This window comes from Mustela nivalis, assembly GCF_964662115.1.
Source record: "Mustela nivalis genome assembly, chromosome: 12".
Lineage (NCBI taxonomy): Eukaryota > Metazoa > Chordata > Mammalia > Carnivora > Mustelidae > Mustela > Mustela nivalis.
The window spans coordinates 24,210,918-24,232,215 of NC_139031.1; the positions used below are offsets into that span (position 1 = coordinate 24,210,918).

Below are 21,298 nucleotides of genomic sequence, written 5' to 3' on the forward strand. Positions count from 1 at the left end.
AGTTAATGCCAGTGGCCACTGATTTAATTAATCATGCCTATGTGATGAAGCCTCCATAAAATCCCAAGAGATGGGAGTTCAGAGAGCTTAAGAGCTAGTGAACAGGTGGAGATTTGGAGGGAGTGGCATAATTGGAACTCTGCGTGGAAGCCCTGTGCTCTTCCCACTACCTCGTCATAGACATCTTTTTTTCTTTTTTAATCATAAACTGGTAAACTAGTAAGTAAGTGTTTCTCTGAGTTCTGTGAGCTGCTCTAGCAAACTAGTTGAACCCAAGGCAAGTGTTCTTGAACCTTCAGTCTATAGGTGGGTCAGAAGCACATGTGAGGCATGGACTTGCAATTGACATCGAAGGTCAGAGGGGACAGTCTTGCAACCTGACCTTTAACTCCTGGGAGCTGGTGCTAGTTCCAGGTAGATAGTGGCAGAATTGAGGTAACTGCTGTCCGAGATTGCTTGGTGTTACGGGAAACCTCTTCCCTACCTCATATATGTCGGAACTGGGTCCAGAACCTTTAGTAAACAATCAAGGTAAGAGGTCAGTGATTGGAAGAATCTCCTTAAAATAATATTTTTATTTTAGTAGAGGTACTTTGTGCTGTAGGTGGAACTTTAAGGCTCTGAAGTAGATACTGAGCACACTAGAGGGGTCTCTCTCATTTGTACCAATTTCGCTGCTGTAAGCCACTTGTAAGACTACTTTTGTTCAATGGAGAACATTACCACCAAGCTGTCTCATTTCACATGGTCTTTTGCATAGTGTGGAAATGCAGGAATGGGGGAGGGGAGTTATATCCATTCTTAAAGAGAGGCAAAAACATTAATACAGTTATCACTTCGGAAACGTGATAATTATCAGCGAATAAAGTAGGTTTGCCATTTCCTTCGAAAACTGACACAGTGTGATTTGAATTTCCCCAAATATGGTGAAGAGTTTTGCATCACTGTTTTATGTATATATTTATATCCTAAGCCAGTGTTTCAGGGATTCTGACATTTATATCTGTGATTAACTCTAAGCATATTTCTGTGGGTTTTTTAAATTTTGTTTTGTTTTGGTTTTTTTTGAGTTTCAAAACTGTTCGGGCCAATAAATCTTTCCACAAATGACAGATTGGTCAACATTGAGGAGGTAAATGAAAACCAATGACACTCATCAAGCTGATGATATGAATGATTTATTGGACCAGATCATTTAACACTTTCATCAAGAAGTCAATACTGGGGAAGGAAAACGGGGCTCTTATTATGGTAAACTGTACTTGCTCCGTCAGCATTTAGTGATTTATTACAAACCTGTGGCTAGGATTAGGATATTATAAATGGGGGGAAATGGAAGGCTCATTAATTCTTTATCCCCACAGGTGGATGACATGCAGTGGGCTAATCGAGAACACACTCACCCCGCCTCTGTCTGCAGCCTGCCCTGTAAGCCCGGGGAGAGGAAGAAAACAGTGAAAGGAGTCCCCTGCTGCTGGCACTGCGAGCGTTGTGAGGGTTACAACTACCAAGTAGATGAGCTCTCCTGCGAACTTTGCCCTCTGGATCAGAGACCAAACATCAACCGCACAGGCTGCCAGCTCATCCCCATAATCAAACTAGAATGGCACTCGCCCTGGGCTGTGGTGCCTGTGTTCATTGCAATATTGGGAATCATCGCCACCACCTTCGTGATCGTGACCTTTGTCCGCTATAATGACACACCTATCGTAAGGGCTTCGGGTCGAGAACTTAGTTACGTGCTCCTCACGGGGATTTTCCTCTGTTACTCAATCACCTTTTTAATGATTGCCGCGCCGGACACAGTCATATGTTCCTTCCGCCGAATCTTTCTAGGACTTGGCATGTGTTTCAGCTATGCGGCCCTTCTTACCAAAACAAACAGAATCCACCGAATATTTGAGCAGGGGAAGAAATCGGTCACAGCACCCAAGTTTATTAGTCCGGCGTCCCAGCTGGTGATCACTTTCAGCCTCATCTCCGTCCAGCTCCTGGGGGTGTGTGTCTGGTTTGTTGTGGACCCCCCCCACATCATCATTGACTATGGAGAGCAGCGGACTCTAGACCCAGAGAACGCCAGGGGAGTGCTCAAGTGTGACATTTCTGATCTCTCGCTCATTTGTTCACTGGGGTACAGTATCCTCTTGATGGTTACTTGTACTGTTTATGCCATTAAAACGAGAGGTGTCCCAGAGACTTTCAATGAAGCCAAACCTATTGGATTTACCATGTACACCACCTGCATCATTTGGTTAGCTTTCATTCCCATCTTTTTTGGTACAGCGCAGTCAGCAGAAAAGGTAAGTGCAAGAAATGCATATACGCCAACCCTTCCCTGGATTTAGCTTCTTTCTTTAAGAGGCTTCCCCGCCTTTCTATTCGGTTCACTTAGGGTCTCTCAAGTTGATTCAGTCTGTATTATTCTTATTTGGAAATAAATATATATAGACTCCCTCAAGGTCATTTAACTTTGAATCTGTGTTGACTAAGGTTTATTGTCTGTGAAGAGTGTTTTTATGTGTCTTCTTTAGCAAGGTTGAAAATCGACAGATCTCACATTACATTCTGGGTTTCTCTTCCCAGGTTCATTATAGGTGAGGAAAGCTGTTCTTTTCCTAATGTTAATTAAAAGAGGGTGGGTGAAAAGACAGACGTGAGTCCTAGGGATGGTTGATCCCAGAGAGATCCCCTTGCACGGCAAATGCCCCCTTTCCTGGTTCTAACGTGACTCTGGGAAAAAAACTTCCTTCACAATTATGATGGCTTTAGTCATGGAAGCAGGGTTTATCCTACAGCGACAATAACAAAAAAGCTGAAATGGCTTAGTCCGATCTGAACCATCTTACTATTTCTCTTCAGCCCCCACTGTTACCACTTTTCCGTATGAGCAAGGTGATGTTGAGGGATTAAAGAAGACAGCCACAGGCAGTTCTATAAAGCAGTTTATAACTTTTCAGAAGGTGAAGATCAATTAAATCTCTTAAAATAATTTCCTTTTGTCACTAATTTCCAGTTAAGCTTTTCCACATAAATCACTGCAAGTAAAGGACATCAGTATGAGAAAGGGAGCATATGCTGAGTGGGATACATGTAGTTTTCTGTCCAGAAAAGCAGAAAACTAATATTTCCATGAATTCCAGGTTTGGGTAGGTTAATGGAGACAAGCCAGCTTGTAAAACAAAGGCAAATGCTATTGTTCTGAATGAATAGTCCTTCTTACAGCGTCTATGAGAATGCTTTCCTCTCAGAGTGAGGGTGTAAAGATGACTCCACCGTCTATCATCAGAAGTTGTGAGGAAATCAAGCATCCTGGAGACAATTACATTCCCTAGTCTCTAACATTTCAAGCGAGGTCCTGCATGACTCTTAAAATCCCAACTAATTCAGAGGAAAAAGTACTCAACAAGGGCACAGAGAGCTCATTTATATGAGGATTCATCCCTTACTAGATCAATGTGGCTTTCAACCATGTTTGGACACAAAAAAATATACTTCAGCAAACTTGCTGCCGAATAGAAAAAAACTAACCATGGGTTCCAGATCTGTGACCTTTCATGACTTAGATGGCCTGATAGAAGTCCATGAATATTTTATGTGGGATCGAGCACATGACAGGAAAGCAAAGTAAGGCAGTCTGATGCTCTAAACCTAATAAACATTATATTTTTGACATATGTAGATGGGAATTTATGGGGATCAAGCATGTAAATATGACTTAGGAGAGAATGCATGAGCTGGAAAATAAGTCTCTCACAGTCTGTTGGGTCTGTTTTGATATGGTTAGTTGAACTAGTCAGGGCAAAACAATGTTCTTCAGATTCTGGAAATGTCTGCATTCTGTGAATTTTTAATAACATTAAGTGACAGTTGCATTGTATTTGAACCAAAGACTGCCTTTTTTGATATACCATTTTATCTGAAAAGGGCCATCAGTAATTTATTTTGTTTTCTTGTGGGCAATAAATATTTACCCAGGCAAAATCTCCTGAGTTCTAACATCAAACTTCCCTTTCTTTTTTCTTTCTCTTGCTTTACATTTTATAAAGTACTTTCTATTCTTACTTCTCATACTGTGACTTTCAAGGGCAGTGGGGGAGGGCAAATACAAATGAAGTGTTATTTCTATCTAGATAAGTCTTTCAGTGCCTTGGTTTTTAGCACGAGCGACATCACGATACGACATTTAGCTGTTGGAGAGTATTATCATAGCAGTTTAAACATGCATCATACTAATGAGCTTTTTAAACATAGTCAAAAAAGGTGGCCAGAGTCTCTCAGAACTGAAGCCCTGCTAAGTTGCAGCTGTCCCCTTGCAGCGGTGATGGAAAGAGGAAGAGTTTTGGGATAAAATGGACAAGTGAATATGTTGGGGCGGGGGAGATGCGGCTTGGTGAGATGCCACTGAGCCCATGGGCACTGCCGTGTATCCTCAGGTGAAAACCTGGAGTTTAGGTATATATGTATATATTTTCGGGTTTAGATATATCCACGCCTATAGAGATATGCCTGAGTGCTAGACAAATTTTTTTTTTCTCTCTTTGTGGAATCAAAGGAAATCAAAGAAACATGTTGTAAGACAAATTACAAAATACATTGATTGGATTTATTTTGTTTTTATGATATAATTGTGGAAAAGCTGAAGAATTCAGGGAGAAACACTAATTGTAGGAATTTTCAGAACATCGTAAAGCCCTCAAACTAGTTAGTCTTAGAGTTGCTGAATCTGGACCAGCTCTCCTTCGAGAGTTATTCTAAGGAGCTGAGATTTGGCTACTGGAATACTTTATATAATACAATTACGTGTCCTCCTAAGGCTTCCCATAAAATTTGCGACCTGTTATTCTCTTTCAAGGTATCTTTATTATTCAAAACAATACACAAAACACATGAGAATATTTTTCTTCACATTGCTAAAATTGTTGACACAGGTGAATAAAACTCTGTATCTCTAAAGGAAGGCTTTACATAAGTTTTATTGACTTTGGAGGACCAAAGAGCTGGTCAGTCTTCCATTCTCATTTATAATGCTCAGCCAATTAGCCCATGTTATCAGCTTGAAGTGTTTATTGCATTTAAGCGGTACACAAATCCATTAATTCAGAAGATCCTTATTGAGCATTGTGTCCTGTATGGTGCTAATTATTGAGCCCATGTCAGTCTGCTTCCCCGAGGCTTCCTTGTAAGGCTTAGTCTGGCTCCCGGCCGATGCCTGCCTGACACCTGCCGGAACCAGCGAGGTGCCAGGCTCAAAGGCAGGAGCAGATCAGGCTCAAGGGCAGGGGAAGATGGTGAGCAGTCAGATCCGAGATGAGAAAGCAAAACAGCTATGCCTCCTGTAACTATACGTCAGTGACATAGAATTTATAACACACAAGACAGCAGAATGACAAAATTTCTTTCACTATGTATTTAATTATGCTTCTTAGAGTAATGTACAAAAGAAAACTCATCTAGCCATCCAGGTTTCTCTGAAATTATAACAGGAGTAGGAATAAAAGATAAAATCAGTTGAATAATTTGGACAGATGTTTTGGAAAACCCTTGGGTAAAATCAAATGATAAAATTACATTTTAGCACTCATGATGACAGACAGCTCTGTAAAGTAAGTCTTCGTTCAATGATAAACTACCATTTAATTTCCCATTTTTTTCAGATTTTGGAAATCACGTTCAATCATGTTTTTCCAATAGATTTTAATGACATTTATTAGCTTTGTGCCGGCTGCATTCTACTAACTCCTTGTATAAATGCACTTTTCCTTTTCTTATAGAAAAGTGGTCTGAAGGGAGGGTGGGCACACTGAGGCGTGGGCAGGGACTCACACAAACTCTCCTAATGGTTCTGAAAAGACTTAAAAAACTTAAAATATAATTAATGTAACCGTCAGGGAAAGAATCCTCGGGGCTGGTGAGGGGCTGTTAGGATGGCAGAAATCTCCTGAATACATATTTTACCACCTCTAATTGCACTCATAAAGCTGAGATAATCAGACAAGGGTTATGACATTGCCAAGCTCCAAGGAGCACAGTACTTTAACCAGTGCATTGGGTGGAAACAAAACAAAACACCCTCAGAGCAAGGGAAAAAAAAAACCCAAGACAAAAAATAACCAAAACTCAAAAATGTCAAAACCCTCCTATGTCCCAAAGCAGCCATTCTTCCTTCAGTAGCACATCATCCAGGAGCTCAAGTCAGAGACCAGGGCCTTCCTTGTCCTAGACTTGCTCCCTCTCACACTCCCACCTCTTCCCTTCTTCCTTTCGCCTGCAAATGTCAGCCTTGAAACATTCCTGGAGGGGAAGCAGTAGCCATTAGATGTATATCTGAGTGATTACGTCTCTTAACACAGAGCCTTTCCTGTACTCCTCACTGAATGCCGACCCAACGTGGGAACGGACTGCCTTGCACAAGAATGATCTAATATAAAATCATAATCCTTCTTTATGGGGTTCCTGGGTGGCTCAGTGGGTTAAAGCCTCTGTCTTCTGCTCAGGTCATGATCCCAGGGTCCTGGGATTGAGCCCCGCATCAGGCTCTCTGCTCCGCAGGGAGCCTGCTTCCCTTCCTCTCTCTCTGCCTCTTGTGATCTGTCAAATAAATAAATTAAATCTTTAAAAAAAAATCCTCCTTTATGATTTAAGTTGGATTGTGATGTCATGAGAATCTTATATTTTCATCTTATTGTGATCTCCATTATAACAGCTTTTTGGTTTTTTTCCCTGAAACATAAGTTTTCTCATTTCAGTGATGGGCCATATGTATTTCTTTATAAAAAAAATTTTTTTTTGTCATTATCAATTCTTCTGAAATGGGGTGCTAAATATGTAGAGAGAAAGTCAAAAAGGAATTATGATTATTGTCTTAGTTCTGTCTAGCATGCCCAGAACAGAGGAAAACTCATGGAATTACTCAGGTAGTTCTGCCTCGTCATCCTGCCCTTGTTCTTTTGCTGTTTATCTGCCTGTCAAAGGGCAGAAGAGTGTGGGGCTGCCGAGATGGATAAGGGGCTAAGGAAGAGCATAGGCTCTGGAGAAGGCAGATTTGGGTTCCAATCCTGACTCTGCTAAACTGGCTGGGGAAATGTAGGCAAGGGCGACACATCTGAAGCTAATAATAAATTCTCCCAGAGAATGCAAATTCACACAAAGCAACATAAAGCAGTCCCTTGCCATCTGCGCCCAGCCCTGCTCTCAAACTAGAACAGACTTGAGTTCATATCCTCTAGGAAAAGGCAGGAAGATGGGTGACTTAAAACAACAACAACAACAACAAACCCCAGATACTTCTGTTGTCTCCCTATGGTGTGTTTTCTTGTACTAATAGATCCCTCATGGTAGCTTTGCTGAGAATTTCATGAGCTAAGTCACGACAGGTGTTTAGCATGAACTAAGTGATCATTAAAATGTTGGCCATTATTACTGTTTTGTTGTAATCTATGAGGGCAGGGGCTTACTAGCTTTTGCTCACTGTCCTATCCTCAGCACCGAGTAAAGGCCTGGGCCAGCACAGAGTCTCCAAAAAAAAAAAAAAAAAAAAAACCCAAATAGGGAAGGGGAAAAAAAAGAGTTTAATGACTGAATACATTCTTATTTACCCAGATAATTGTCTTAATGTCTCTGGCCCTGGAGACCAGGCCCATGCAGCATCCCAACTGGACGTGTTTCCTCGAACATAGAGACTTACCCAGGGTGTCCATCATGCAGATTAAGTACCCGAAAGAGGGCAACCAGCATCTGTAGGACTCGGAAAGACAGAAGAGAGAATTGTTCCTGAGGCAACATGTCGCTGCCTTCACACATTGAGTGGAAAATACTGGAAGAAAGCGAGGTGTCATCAGAAAGCAACTGCTGAAATATGTTAAAGTTTGGGAAGTGCATAAGTCTAACCAGAGTTATGAGAGGTAGTTCTGAAGAGAATGAGAAAATTCCTGCTTTAAGGAATAGTTGCGGTGGGAAAAGGACAGCCGGAGCCACCTGTCAGTACACTCTAGACAACAGTGAACGTGATTTTCAGAATAGACCAGCCCAGAGCCACACCTGTCTCTCCGGCAGTCCTTCATGTCCTTAGACAGGAGGGAAGTGGAAAACAGGAGAGTGTTTTCTTTCCCTGTCAACCTGCTGTCATTTGAAGCAGATCCCTTTGAAGGCCTGGTGGTGTCCCCCGGGGGTGGTGGCGTCTATGGGGACACCTATTTCAGGTGTCTGGGCAATACAGTCATACCAAAGCTGTGTCAACTTTTAGAAGGGGCAAGCCAATAGAAAAGGAAAAAGGAAAAGCAACCCGAAAAGAAAGCATTTATGTAATCTCATTTGTGCACTCAGTTAAAATGATCTGCTTGGGAAGATGCAGAAGGAGTCCACGAAATCAGGAGATTCTAGGGCACAGCAGGGGCCAGCTTGTTAAGTGGCCCTCCTAGGGAATGCTGCCCTAGCCAGGCTTATTACTTTTTTTTTTCCTGGTTGTGCTCCATATTACCGCCGCAGAAAATTGCCAACTTACACATTTAGGGCAATTCTTTTGGGGATGCCTATCTTATTTGACAGCATAAAGAAATATTTGCCCAATGAACCTTGCTTAGATTCCATGATCCTCTTTTTTTTTGGGGGGGGGTCTCTTAGAGAGCTGTGAGGCCTACAGCTGTTTAATTTAAACATTTGGCTGTTAGTGAGATTATGGTATTTACTCATTCATCTTTTTTTTTTTTAATTGAAATTGAGTTTACAAAGGGTTTGAATTTTCTATGCCCAAATTATAATAATTTAATCAAGTATACAATTAGATAGTCAACCGGGGAGCTAAGTCCTCCTCTCACTCATCTCATTAAAATGGTTTCGCTTTCTTAATATGTTTAAAAGGCTAGACTACTGGATTTGATTAAGACTAAAATGTGACTTTTTTCAATCATACTGACCATGACCTTATTCCAAAAATGTTCAGGGGAATGCCTAAACAAATAGACTTACTTTTTCTTCTATGTAGACAGAACTTTAATGACACCCCAGACTGTTGATAGTACAGAATGCAGTGACTAATTTACTTGTGTAACTTCAAATTGCATTTTCCATGATTCAGTAGACACTTATATCTTATGGAGCACACAGGGTGCCAGGAAGAGCAGATTGCAAGCAAATAGTTCCTTTTGGCTGTAACCATATCACATTTTTATGTTACAAAATTTTTTTTAAATCTCTAAATGCTGGATCATATGGGTTAGTACCACCCACCCCAAAGTGTAGAAAAATATTTAACCAAATATTAGTATAAATTCCAGGTTATTGAAAATAAATGCAAAGCTGATTTACTGATATCATTAAAAGAAACATTAAAAAAAAAAGAAATTTAGTCTGGTTTCTAGTTCAGGAAATGGGCTGCCACAAACATATATATATATACCTTTCCTCTAAGGCAATAATGAAATTTAAAAATATAAGAAAGAAAAAAAGGAAAGGAAAGAAAAAGAAAAGGAAGAAAAGGAGGACAGGGGAGAGAAAATGAGATGAAGCCATTATATTTTTAGAGCCAACATAAGGTAGAACAATTTGAGAAACTCCAGAAAAATAAAAGTCAAATGGGTATGATTTATAGAGAAATTAAAAGAAGGAAAGCACAGCCCAAGCAACAGAAATGGTTCTTACCATGGTAGTTTCAAATAATTTCTAAACCTCAGGTCAGTATAAAGACCTGATATGAGCATGGGAGTAACCATCAGGAAAATTACGTAACCAGCTGCATTTCAAAATAGCTGGGCCAGGTGGACCCCTCACTTTTCATTTTCGTTCTAAGTTGACAAGGATTGAGTACAGGTGTTAGAGAATTCTACTCTAAAATAAATGGGGGGGCACCTGGGTGGCTCAGTGGGTTAAAGCCTCTGCCTTTGGCTTGGGTCATGATCTCAGGGTCCTGGGATCGAGCCCTGCATCGGTCTCTCTGCTCAGCGGGGAGCCTGCCTCCCCCTTTCTCTCTCTGCCTCTCTGCCTACTTGCAATCTCTGTCAAATAAAGAAATAAAATCTTAAAAAAAAAAAGGGGGAGTTGTCTGAGGGTAGAACTATCTTGTGTTTCTTGTGTAGGTCGAAGGCACTGAGAGAGAAACCAAGCAGAATTGGAAGTAACTTTATTTCAGACAGACATTGGACAGGTGAAAAGTATGAACTACATCTTCTATACAAGATAGAGACATAACAAATTTCTCAACTCTTAGAAAAGGTTTCTCCTGTGGTGGGTCCCCAATCTGTTTGTGTGCTTGTATCCTTGCATCTTTGAGAGAAGCCAGTCAGGTTAAACAGTAAGTAACCTACCCAGGACTGTAGTCTGCCCTCCCGTTCAAGGAAAATTGACCCCACTAGTAATCCTTATCCACGGCCCTGGCCCTAGGTCATAATCCTCCAACAACCAAGGATGTCATGATAACTGAAGAACCAATATCACGATTTAAAAAGACACACACACACTTACATAAAACAAAACCAGAGGTAGTTCAGAAAATATAAGAGAATTGTTTTAAAGATTTTATTTATTTATTTGACAGAGAGAGAGAGAATGAGCAGGGGGAAGGAAAAAGGGAGAGGGAGAAGCAGGTTCCCCACTGAGCACAGAGGCCAGTGCCAGACTAGATCCCAGGACCCTGGGATCATGACCTAACGCAAAGGGAGATGCTTGACTAACTGAGCCACTCAGGTGCCCCAGAGAATTTTTAAAAAACAGAATTTTAATGAGCATTCCAAGAGAAAATCAATAAAATATCAAATAGACACACATGCATAGGTTGTTGTGGAAAGGATCAATCAGAAAAGAAAATTATCCTGGAAATTAAAATATGAATGTGAAAATAAAAAGCTGAACAGAGGAACATAAATGTGGGATGACTAGGACTGACACTGGAGGGATGATGTGCAGCAGAGGAAGAACCAAGAAGAAAGGGAGAAAAATGAGAAAAGGAAATCTGAGGAAAGTTAAAATACTTTGAGCACGGATACAGCATCCTAAAATATATCTAATAAACACTGAGAAGAAATAAAGAAGGGGAAGAAACGGCCAAAAAGTAAAAAGAAAAGAAAAGAAAGGAAAAGAAGTTTCACAATTTGAAGAAAGACAATTTTTGAAATTGAAAAGCCCACACATCTCAGTAAAATTGCACTTATTGAGAGAAAATTCTAAGAACTTTCGAAAGGAGAAAAGATACACATAACATATGAAAATGAGACCTCATACGCCTCCCTGGCTTCTAGACATCAATGACCAAAGACTTTCTGAGGGAAAGTATTTTAAACTTACGACTTTATAGCCAGCCAAACAATCAATGTGAGACTAAAAATGTATGGGACTCAGAGAATGCCTGCATATCTCACATATGAATTATTCTAGATGTAATCCAACGAAATAAAAAAAGCACATCTGATATGAGACAAATAACAGCGGCACTTACCTATAACCTAGAAGAAATGAAGAAATTTAAAAGGAAATTATTAAAGGACCTATTAGACCCTACTTGTCTAATTTATCTCTTACAGGTAGGGTTTTAATAATTATGGTTATTCTTTCTCTGCAAGCCCAGTCATGCTACTTGGGATGAATCTGAAGGGAATAATACTCAGTAGCTGTATGCAAAAATCACTTTTTGTATCAGTCTTACATTGTTAGAAGGAATCTAGAAACAAAACAAGTGTCAATTTGTCTACAGAAGTGAATATAAATATTGTAAAACCTGTTCATTTAAAAATAGTAATATAATTTTAAAAAACTTGGACGGTGACTAAGGAGCAGCATTAGAGAGCAGAATTGAGCAAGCATGTTAAGTCACTTACGTTTCACGTTTCACGTGACAGCCACGATCCAAAGTTGATAACCCCAGGTAAGTACGTTAGCTACATAACAACAACAACCAAACAAAACAAAACGAAAACTCTTCAAAAACGTGTTAATTCTCTAGATTGGCATCAGGATATGGGAAGATGGGTGGTGGAGGGTTTTATTTCACAAATACTTAGATTTTATTTCACTTAATGAATAAGTAAATTCATATTATAAAAATAGAAATGACTGCATATAGAAGGGTTTAAGTGAAAGTCTCGGGAAAAACTTTTCTAAAAGCTTTGGGGCTTTGGTGCATAATATGTATTTTGTGACAATCTTTAGTTGTAGAAATAGGTGAATTATTTTGAATGTGTAAAATGAGTCCAGACTCTTTGATTGTCACAGTTTGTGAGTTTCCTCTTATTTAGGGTTAATGCCCTTACTAAATAAATCTTTTTTTTAGGGGCCACAATTTAGGTATCGGTTCACAGCCAGTGATGGCATTTATGAGAAATATTTGTGCAATGTTTGCTCTATAAAGGGACCTTTGCTGGGTGTTTAGGAAAATGCAAAGATGAGTAAGAAGTTTGCTCTCCAGTTATTTGGGGTGAAGTAGGGAGCCAAACCAAGCCTGTGGACGATGGGATGACTAGTAGGAGGCAGAGAAACACATGGAGACTAAGTGTCCCCTCTGAGGTCAGGCCTATTGACGGAGAAAGGAGGGAAGTAGCCTGTCCTGTCGAAGGATCAAGAAAGTCTGCTTGAAGGAGGTAGGAATTAAACATTTCGTGAAGACAGGAGAGAAATAGGTGGAAGCACCTTCTCGGCAATAAAAGAGGGGGGGTTAAACTTTCAGAGAGGAACAAGTCAGGGTATTTATGTGTAAAACGTGTTCTGAGTTTAGCATCGTCACAAGGAGAGGTGGCTCACCTATAGATCCCTGTGCGCCCTGTTGTGAATACCGCTCCTTTTACTCTGAAAATGTATTTTGGGCAACACGTCATAGGGTTACGCACAAAATTGGGCTAGTCAGATAGCCGTGGGACTAAACGCCGAGTTTGTACTGCGTTTGCTGGGGACTTGAGGACATTTGACTCTACCTGAGCATGGTGTGTCCCCAGTACAATTCCTTTTTGTGGGATTTGCCTGCCAGCGGTGAGTCAGATGAATTGTAGTGTGCAGGGATTGAGAGAAAAGACAACAGCAAGATTATTGAAGAAATCTAGGCAAGGAGTACTGGGGACTTGACTTGTGGCAATGGAGAGTACAAAGAGGAGACTCATTTCCAAATGGGAATGGAGGACAGTGGAGTGAGATGGGTGGCGCTGGCCACAGGGACACCTTTAAGTGAGAGGCTGTTGTTTTCCCTCTGGTCTGGGCTAAAGGGGAGAAAGCAATTCTTTTCAATTGCTGATGACTGCATCTAACTAAGTATGCAGAAGGATATTTGGGCCCCCAAGTAGTGACCTTGGGTAAAAATCAGTTTGTGTAGATAAAAGCAAAGGAAAGGAAATGAGGAAAAGAATCTCTGGTGGGCTATGATTTTTGGTAAACAAATGTGCTGTTCAAATGAATTTTGACATTGAAACAAAAAGGCGAATTTTTTAGAAATAAAAGTCAAGTCATTTTGAATGATTATGAGTCAATTTAAATATATAATCACCTTTGTCATGATGTAAATTTGGGTGTTAAATGGATTTTATATTCTAGTAATCCTGGGCAAATTTTAGGCTAATTTTTTTCTTTTCTGCTTGTCATGGTTGTGACTAAATTCATGCAATGGTTTTTCTTTACTATATATCTCCTTTTTTGTGTAACTTTGGGCACTTTGCATATAACATCTGAATAATTCAAGACAGATTTCAGTTTTATTGCTGTTTCTCTTTAAAATCATTTCTTAAATGTAGTGTAGTGTATCCATGCAGTAATCTGTAAGGTTCCACGTTTTTGGCAATGTTCTCAATCTTGTTCACAGGGAGTGATTTTTGAGCCAATCAAAATCTACTTCACTGATTGTAAGTTTGTTTGTTTGTTTGTTAAGGATGACTTGAGGTCATTCTCCTTTTGAAAAAAAAAAAAACTTTTTAGTTCAAAAATTGCAATCAGTTGAATGTTTTCATCAGAATTTTAGACGTGCTGAGTTATTTGTTAAGTCAAGTGTATCTCCGGAAAATTACCAAGGGATGTAATGTTTTCTGCTGTCTGTTGCCCCAAACCCGGTAGACTATGACTCCCAATATAACCTTTGTGAGTGTATACAAACCCACACATTTCACATACACATATACACAGAGCTTTGTAGATTTCATGTTCTCAGGCAAAATTAAATGTCATATGTTTCTCCTGTCAGCTATTTTCTCTAAAATCCTCATCCACACAAATTGAATTGAAAATAGTATTGGTAGATTGTGAACCTGTCATAAAACCATAAACTGTTTATGTCAGCAGACAGCTTATCGCTGGAGCACTGTCCTTTCTTCAACAAAACACTTTCTCCATGCTAAAATGTCCAATCAAATGGCAATTTATTGAACATTTGGTTATAGCGCCTACTTATTGTTAAGAACTGACAATAACAAGCATGAAACGAAGAATCACGCTTGGAATGAAAAAGAAAAATATGTGTAGAAGGTGGTAAGAAAAGCAGCAATGAGTAGAGGCAGTCCATACCGTAGGATTATAAGGAACCTGTCTCCAAAGAAAACCCTCAAATTATTTCTACCTCACTTAATACTTTCTAGTGTATCTGATATAGAGAAGATGCATACATTTGTGTTCGCTGATGATACCCCCATCTTGGAATGTTTTCCCCTCCCGACACTATGGGAAACCACCTCGTTTTCAATCTCTTTTTGTTTCTTTGTCTTTTTCATCTCATCTTGCTTCTGCTCAGTGTTGCCCCTGATGCTGGCCTTTCTCCCAGGCACCATTCCCTTGGAGCACTCATCATTCTCATTATTCACGAGGCTTCTGCGATAAAAGACACACTCTTATTTTTGAATTGCTTTCTTCACGCCTGCCCTTCCACATGAACAAAAATGTACACGATCCAGAACCAGAATCTGAAAGTGTAAGGGCCTGTTCAGCCAGAGCGGGCCCCACCCCGGTTGAACTGCCATTTTGTTGTAAAACTTAAATTGACCTTGCCCCCCCCCACCCAGGGGAACTTATTTAAAACAAGTCCGGGAAACCAGTCCCGCCATAACAAAGTCCAATTACAAGGGTGGGTCAGGCCACGTGGAGGTATTCAATCAGTGGGGGTGCATACTGTCCCCCAGCTACTGAGGAGTATGGGCCCCACCCTTTGGGCATCTTTTGGGCGCCAATTCTGAACTAGGTGATAGGCTGGTTCAAATGTCTACTAGAGTAAATTGTAATTCAATTGGTCGCCTAGCATCACTGTGGAGTTTCCTGTGTGTGTTACAATCTCATTAGCCACCTGTGTGTGGCCAGGCCCAACCACATGGCCTTTGCTTTATAAAAGTTAGTCTGGAAAGCAGGGAGGGGTCGTCCTCTCTATAACGGATGCCCCCGACCAGTCTCTTTGACGGTCGGTCTGATTCCTGATGCTTGGCGCGAAATAAAGCTTTGCTTGACCTTTGCTTTGTATCAGTCTCGCTCCTTTAATCACGGACCCATTATTGGGGTACCCAATTTGGGAGGTCCCAACAAAAGTATTCCCAAACCCAGATTGTGAAATTAAGATATCTGAAACCAAAATTTGTCACATTTTACATAGTCACTCTTTGTTGAATACCTCCTATGTGCCAAAACCCGACTAAGTGCTTTATGTATAAATAATCTCCTATCATCTCTTACAGATGCAGAGAAATTAGGAATTTTTGCATTCACACTGCTCCCATGAGGTGTGCCTGGGGCTGAACTGCTCTGTTTGACTACAGGTCTCATGATTTTGGCTACAGCTTATATCTCTCCATTACGTTTAATCTTCAGGTTAATACCACTTCTCTGTCAACATTATCTGTTTTTTCAGAGCCCAACCTGAGAGTTAACCCAAGATTTCTCCTCCCTTCCCCCCCGTTTGTACTCTGTCAAAAAATTATATTACTCATTTGAAACTGCTCCTAGATCCATTCTTTCCTTTCCACTTCCAAGGTCAAATCCTTCGTCTAAATCTGGGCATCTTTGGTGATATAAACTGCCATCGAGGACTTGCGCCTTGAGAGTGACTTCCAGATTTCTGCCATGTGAAGTTAATCCATAAGCGTCTTCTGCTTTGTCCCTTTTAAAAAGAAATATTTACTCAATCTACCAATTTTTACGAAACACCTTTATTTTGCTTAATACTAACAGTAACAGTGGATCTAGATGTGACCTGCCTTCATACACCTCGAATTCTAGTCAGGGAGCCCGGCTTTAAACTGATAATTATAGAATAGTTACTTAATAGAAATTGTTATAGTTGTTACTAATGATACAATGAAGCATTCTTAAACTAAAATTATTTCCTGTTGACCATTAGCTCAAACCTAAACTGTTCAAATCTAGTCTTTCTACTACAGTCTTTTGCTTCAATGAAACCAGTGTTCTTATCAAATCAACCAACCCATGAAATCTTTAATTTAGAAAATGTTGCAGATTCTGGGGATATATGGCCTCTCTCTCTGGGCATCCGTTATTTTACATTTCCAAGGTTGTGTTTGTTGTTTTGGGGGAGGGGCACTTATGCATCTATGGCTTATCTATGGTTGCATCCCCATCCGCAAACCCTTTAGGTGGAGACAATAATCATGGTTCTTTGCATGGTTCTTCCTGGCTCTGACTTCTTGCTAGTCCCCCAGTGGCTCTCAAAGTATGAGGCAAATAGTCATCAACTAAAATGTTGTGGAAAGAGATGAACAAGAAAGTAGTAAGCCTTTTCCAGCCAATTCTGAGTCAATATGTACCAATTCTGAGTCAATATGTACCACTTTTTGCATTAGACAAAAGTGGGAAAGTGTTTGGGCTGAATGGCTCTTGTCTCCTTCACATCCCTTGATGAAACAAACAAGTTATCTTCCCTGAAACTCAGTGTCCTCATGCATAAAACAAGGGCTTGAGAAGGTGACCTCTCTTCTAGCCTCATCTGGACTATTCGAACCTGGGGAATAACTGGTCCAGGGTTTCCTCACACTTCTCTAAGGTCCTAATTCTAAGATGCTCTTATTGTAAAAGAAAATTGCCATTTCTGTGAGAAATGACCAACCATCTGAAGAGTGACTTAATGTTTAAGCAAATGAGCATGAGGATTTTTATGCACATATAATGAAGGATGCAGATTAATGCATGAAGCATTTCAGAAGACAAATGTGCTTGGGGCAGCCATCCATCTCACAAACCTTAATCAAGTGCTCTCACATCAACATAGCATGATACAAACGTATGATCCAGAATCTGAATTACTTTTCCAAAAAGCCCTATGGGGCATGTACTCACACCATATGTTTCGGTTTTACAGAAGTATCTGAGGCAGGAAAATGAAAAAGGCGACTCAATACTCAATACTCCACATTAATTTGTAAATTTCTTTGCTCTCTAGTTGGAAAAACAAACATGAAGGATGAGCTCTCAGGTATAACTGACAGTAGACATCGTCTAGTTCATCAGATTTTGCTCGTTTAGCACAGACCTAAGCTCTTCTTTGGCACTTTCTACTCATCATTACAACTTGTTTAACATTGAGATCATTTCCCCTGCTGGAAGCACAGGAACCACTGGCTGGAAGACTTTGATGTGACCCCAGAGAAGTTAATGTGTAAAGTAATCTCTTGTTAGAGATTGATTTTGATTTCACCTCGCATTAGTGAGTTCCTTATCCCCTTCTACTGCATTTTCCTTGTACTTCTAGTCAATGCAGTATCATAAATCTCTCTGCCACAGTGCCTTAGGAAGAGAGAAGGAGATAATGTCTCCTAAGCAGCCCTCTTGTGACAAATTATAGTGTTGGTAGCAAGAACCAGTTAAGTTTCCTTGTATACCTGTGAATTTTTCTCCCATTTGATTTTTTTCCCCCTAATTTCACTCATCCTGTGGACAGTGAGAGAATGCTGATGCTTTCAAGTGCTTTGGCAACTGAAAAAAAGAAAAGCTAGTATCGTTTTAAAAAGTAATTCATGATATTTTAAGAGTTAATTCGAGTATGGAAGCCATGTAGATGATAAGAGTTTTCTTATCATCGTGGTGGAGAACCTTGTGGTGGAGAACCTTGTAAGACCAACAGAAAAAAAGAATACATATATTTTGAAACATAAAGGACATATTTCTAACACAGAAAATATTTTAGGATCAATTCCAACTGACTATAATGTGTAATAATTATAAACTGTACACTAATTTCAATATTAAGAATTTAATTGAAGAATTAAATTGCCTTCAGTCTAGTTGCATGGAGAGAACATGGTGTAGTGATTAAATACTAGTCTTGCTTTGACATTCTCCATCTTCATCCATCTTTACCTTTTCCCAAATGCTGATGTATTTGGGTGCTTGAGACATTTAAATTTATATTCTTGTTATGTAAATCTTCCTGAACTATATAACACCTTATCCTTTTAGTGTAGACCTAGCCCCAAGAAGAGAAATGTTTCAGACTTTCATCAGGCTTAATAGAATAGAACCTAATTATTTAATATAAACTATTACATGATTTTGTGTTTAAAGTAAAATTATTATTATGAATATATGACTGCAACATGACTGAAGAGTACAGAAGATGTTGTAAGTTTGTTTATAAGGTTTTTTGGGGGGTTTCCTATTCCTCATTCTTTAATAATATATTCTATCAGGAAGTAATCTTTAACTGTGTAATTAAAAAATATATATATATTTGTAGTACATGATTTAAAAAACATGAATAATATATTTTCTGGAGGAAAACAGCCTCAATTTAATGTCAATCAATGGGAAAATACACTTCTATGTAGTGAAACTCACTTTGATATAATTCCTGGAACATATCTTTGATAAAGAAAAGGATATATAAGTCATACTGCTCTTCAATTTAAAGCCCTTTAAATTCCTAAAGCATGACTTCATCTTCAAATTGCTTCACATTCTCTCTTCCAGAATATTACAATAATTTAAGGCTGTTCTCTATGATAGGATATTACACCAAAGGGTCCTTTTCCTTGCTACTTCACTACTAGCTCCCTACTGTGTTGAGAAGTCATCGAGGCTTGGTTACGGTAGTCCAACGGACTAGGATTACAGCGTAGTCCCATGGAACAGCAGAGCAGCATGCTTCCTTCAGATTCCTATTAACCAAATATTTATTTTCAGTCATTTAAAATCTGAGCAAATTCCAGCTTTTATTTAAATCCATTCCAATATGGTCAGTTACATTCATATTTGGGTGTTAATTTCCCATAACAGGTCTTACCAGATGATTCCACAAATTCTCTTTCCATTCTTCAGAGGAACAATGTCCAGAGTTTCTTTTCGTAGTGCTCTTTTTGGTGAACAGTAGCTTACAAAGGGACTCTCTTGCACATTTTTCTCGACAGCTTAAATTCCCCCTTTCATATTTATTCCACAATTTCAATACTTTACCCTTATTTTGGGATAGCTGGTCCATTTCAAATCATCTCTCCCATTATTGAAATGAACTTGCACATACAATAACATCAAAAGAAGAGCTATATAACTATATTTTCAAATATAATTTTATCATCCTGAAATCTCAATGCCCTCAAATAGTAAAGCAAACATGGAATCATTTTTATATATAAAAGGAAAATTATAAATATTTATAATATTAAAATATTGTTTCTGTATGGAGTGCTGATAAGCAAAAAATCTATTCCATTTTATATCTCAACTCAGTATATATTAAGTCATCATTTCCTAAACTTACTTTTTATTTATTTATTTAAGACTTATTTGAGAGAGAGGGAGTCTACAAGGTTGGGAGGAGGGGCAGAGGGAGAGACAGAATATTTAAGCAGACTGCTTGCTGAGCATGGAGACTAATGCAAGACTAGATCCCAGGTCATGACCTGAGCCTAAATCAAGAGTCAGTTGCTCAACTGACTGAGCCACCTGGGCACCCCTAAACTTACTTAAAAAATATTACGTTAAGTTTACCAGATTCATTAAATAAAAATTCAGATATTCAGTTAAATTTAATTTCAGATAAACAGTGAATAATTATCTTATATAAATATGTCCTATATAATATTTGTGACAGCCCAAAATATTTGTTGTTTATCTAAAATTAAAATTCAGTTAGCTGTCCTATAATTTGTCAGACAACTCTTTGCTAGGTTGTTGAGACTAGATTTATGAAACAAATGTAAATAAACATAAAGTGAAAATCTTCAAATTATTTGCTGTAAGAATTTAGTAAAGTTTTATGTATATATTTAGGACACAAAAACATTAACAGTGTAAATATAAGTTTAAATGACAAGAAAAGGCATATCAAAATAAACCAATGTGTATTTAAACTTAGGCACTCTTAATTGGATAGATGACATTAAGTTCCATGGTTCATAGTTGTAGTGAGTAGAATAGAAGCCTCCCACAAACTTTCTAAGTCACTGGAACCTGTGAGTGTGTTATGTTACATGGCAAAGGGGAATTAGGGTAGCAAATGGAATTAAGGTTGCTAGTCAACTGACTTTAAAATAGGTAGATTGTGTGCCTGGGTGGCTCAGTGGGATAAAGCCTCTGCCTTCGGCTCAGGTCATGATCCCAGGGTCCTGGGATCGAGCCCCACATCAGGCCCTCTGCTCAGCAGGGAGCCTGCTTCCTCCTCTCTCTCTGCCTGCTCTCTGCCTTCTTGTGATCTGTCTGTCAAATAAATAAAATCTTTAAAAAATAAAATAAAATAGGTAGATTATTCTAGATTTTCTAAGTGGTCCAAGTAACCATAAAGGACCTCAAATGTGGGGGAGCAAGACAGAGTAAAGTGAGTAACGTGATGGGACAAAAATTTGGCTATTGCAGGCTTTCAAGATGGGAGGGATCCCTGAGCCAAGGAATGCAGGCAGCCTCTAGAAGCTGGAAAAGGTAGAAAAAGGCCTCCAGAAAGACAGCAATCCTACTGACATCTTGATTTTAGTTCGTGAGACCCCTTTATATCTATCTTTGCAAGATGAATTTATGTTGTTCTAAACTACCGGGTTTGTGGTCATTTGTCACAACAGCAATAAGAAACTAATACAGTAGGTAAATATTATGTACATTAGGTGACTCTTTGGGTGATTTCTGCTATTTTCAGACATGGTATACCATTCCTTAAGATCAGTTTTCTTATAATAATAATGATAATATAATATAGTAATAAAATATAATAAAATATATTAATTATATTAATATATAATATAATGATAATGATTATATAAATATGTTTAATATTAAAATATTTTTAAAGTGTAGGAATGCACACTTTGAAAAAATATATTAAGCTGATAGGTGATTCATTAAACAGTAGGAATGTACACTTTGAAACATAATATATTATTTATTACTAAACATTTTAATTTACATTTAATCACATGTGCAT

General features: G+C 38.9%; 1 protein-coding gene across 4 annotated transcripts in view; it reads left to right on the plus strand.

The window, feature by feature from the left end:
* The window catches only part of GRM8 (glutamate metabotropic receptor 8), a 741,710-nt gene that overhangs the window by 660,403 nt on the left and 60,009 nt on the right, over nucleotides 1–21,298 (plus strand). For all 4 annotated transcript variants that reach the window (XM_082694091.1, XM_082694092.1, XM_082694089.1 and 1 more), the window contains exon 9: nucleotides 1,365–2,300. In XM_082694091.1, coding sequence (XP_082550217.1) covers nucleotides 1,365–2,300 — 936 coding nt within the window. The remainder of the gene's footprint in view (nucleotides 1–1,364; nucleotides 2,301–21,298) is intronic.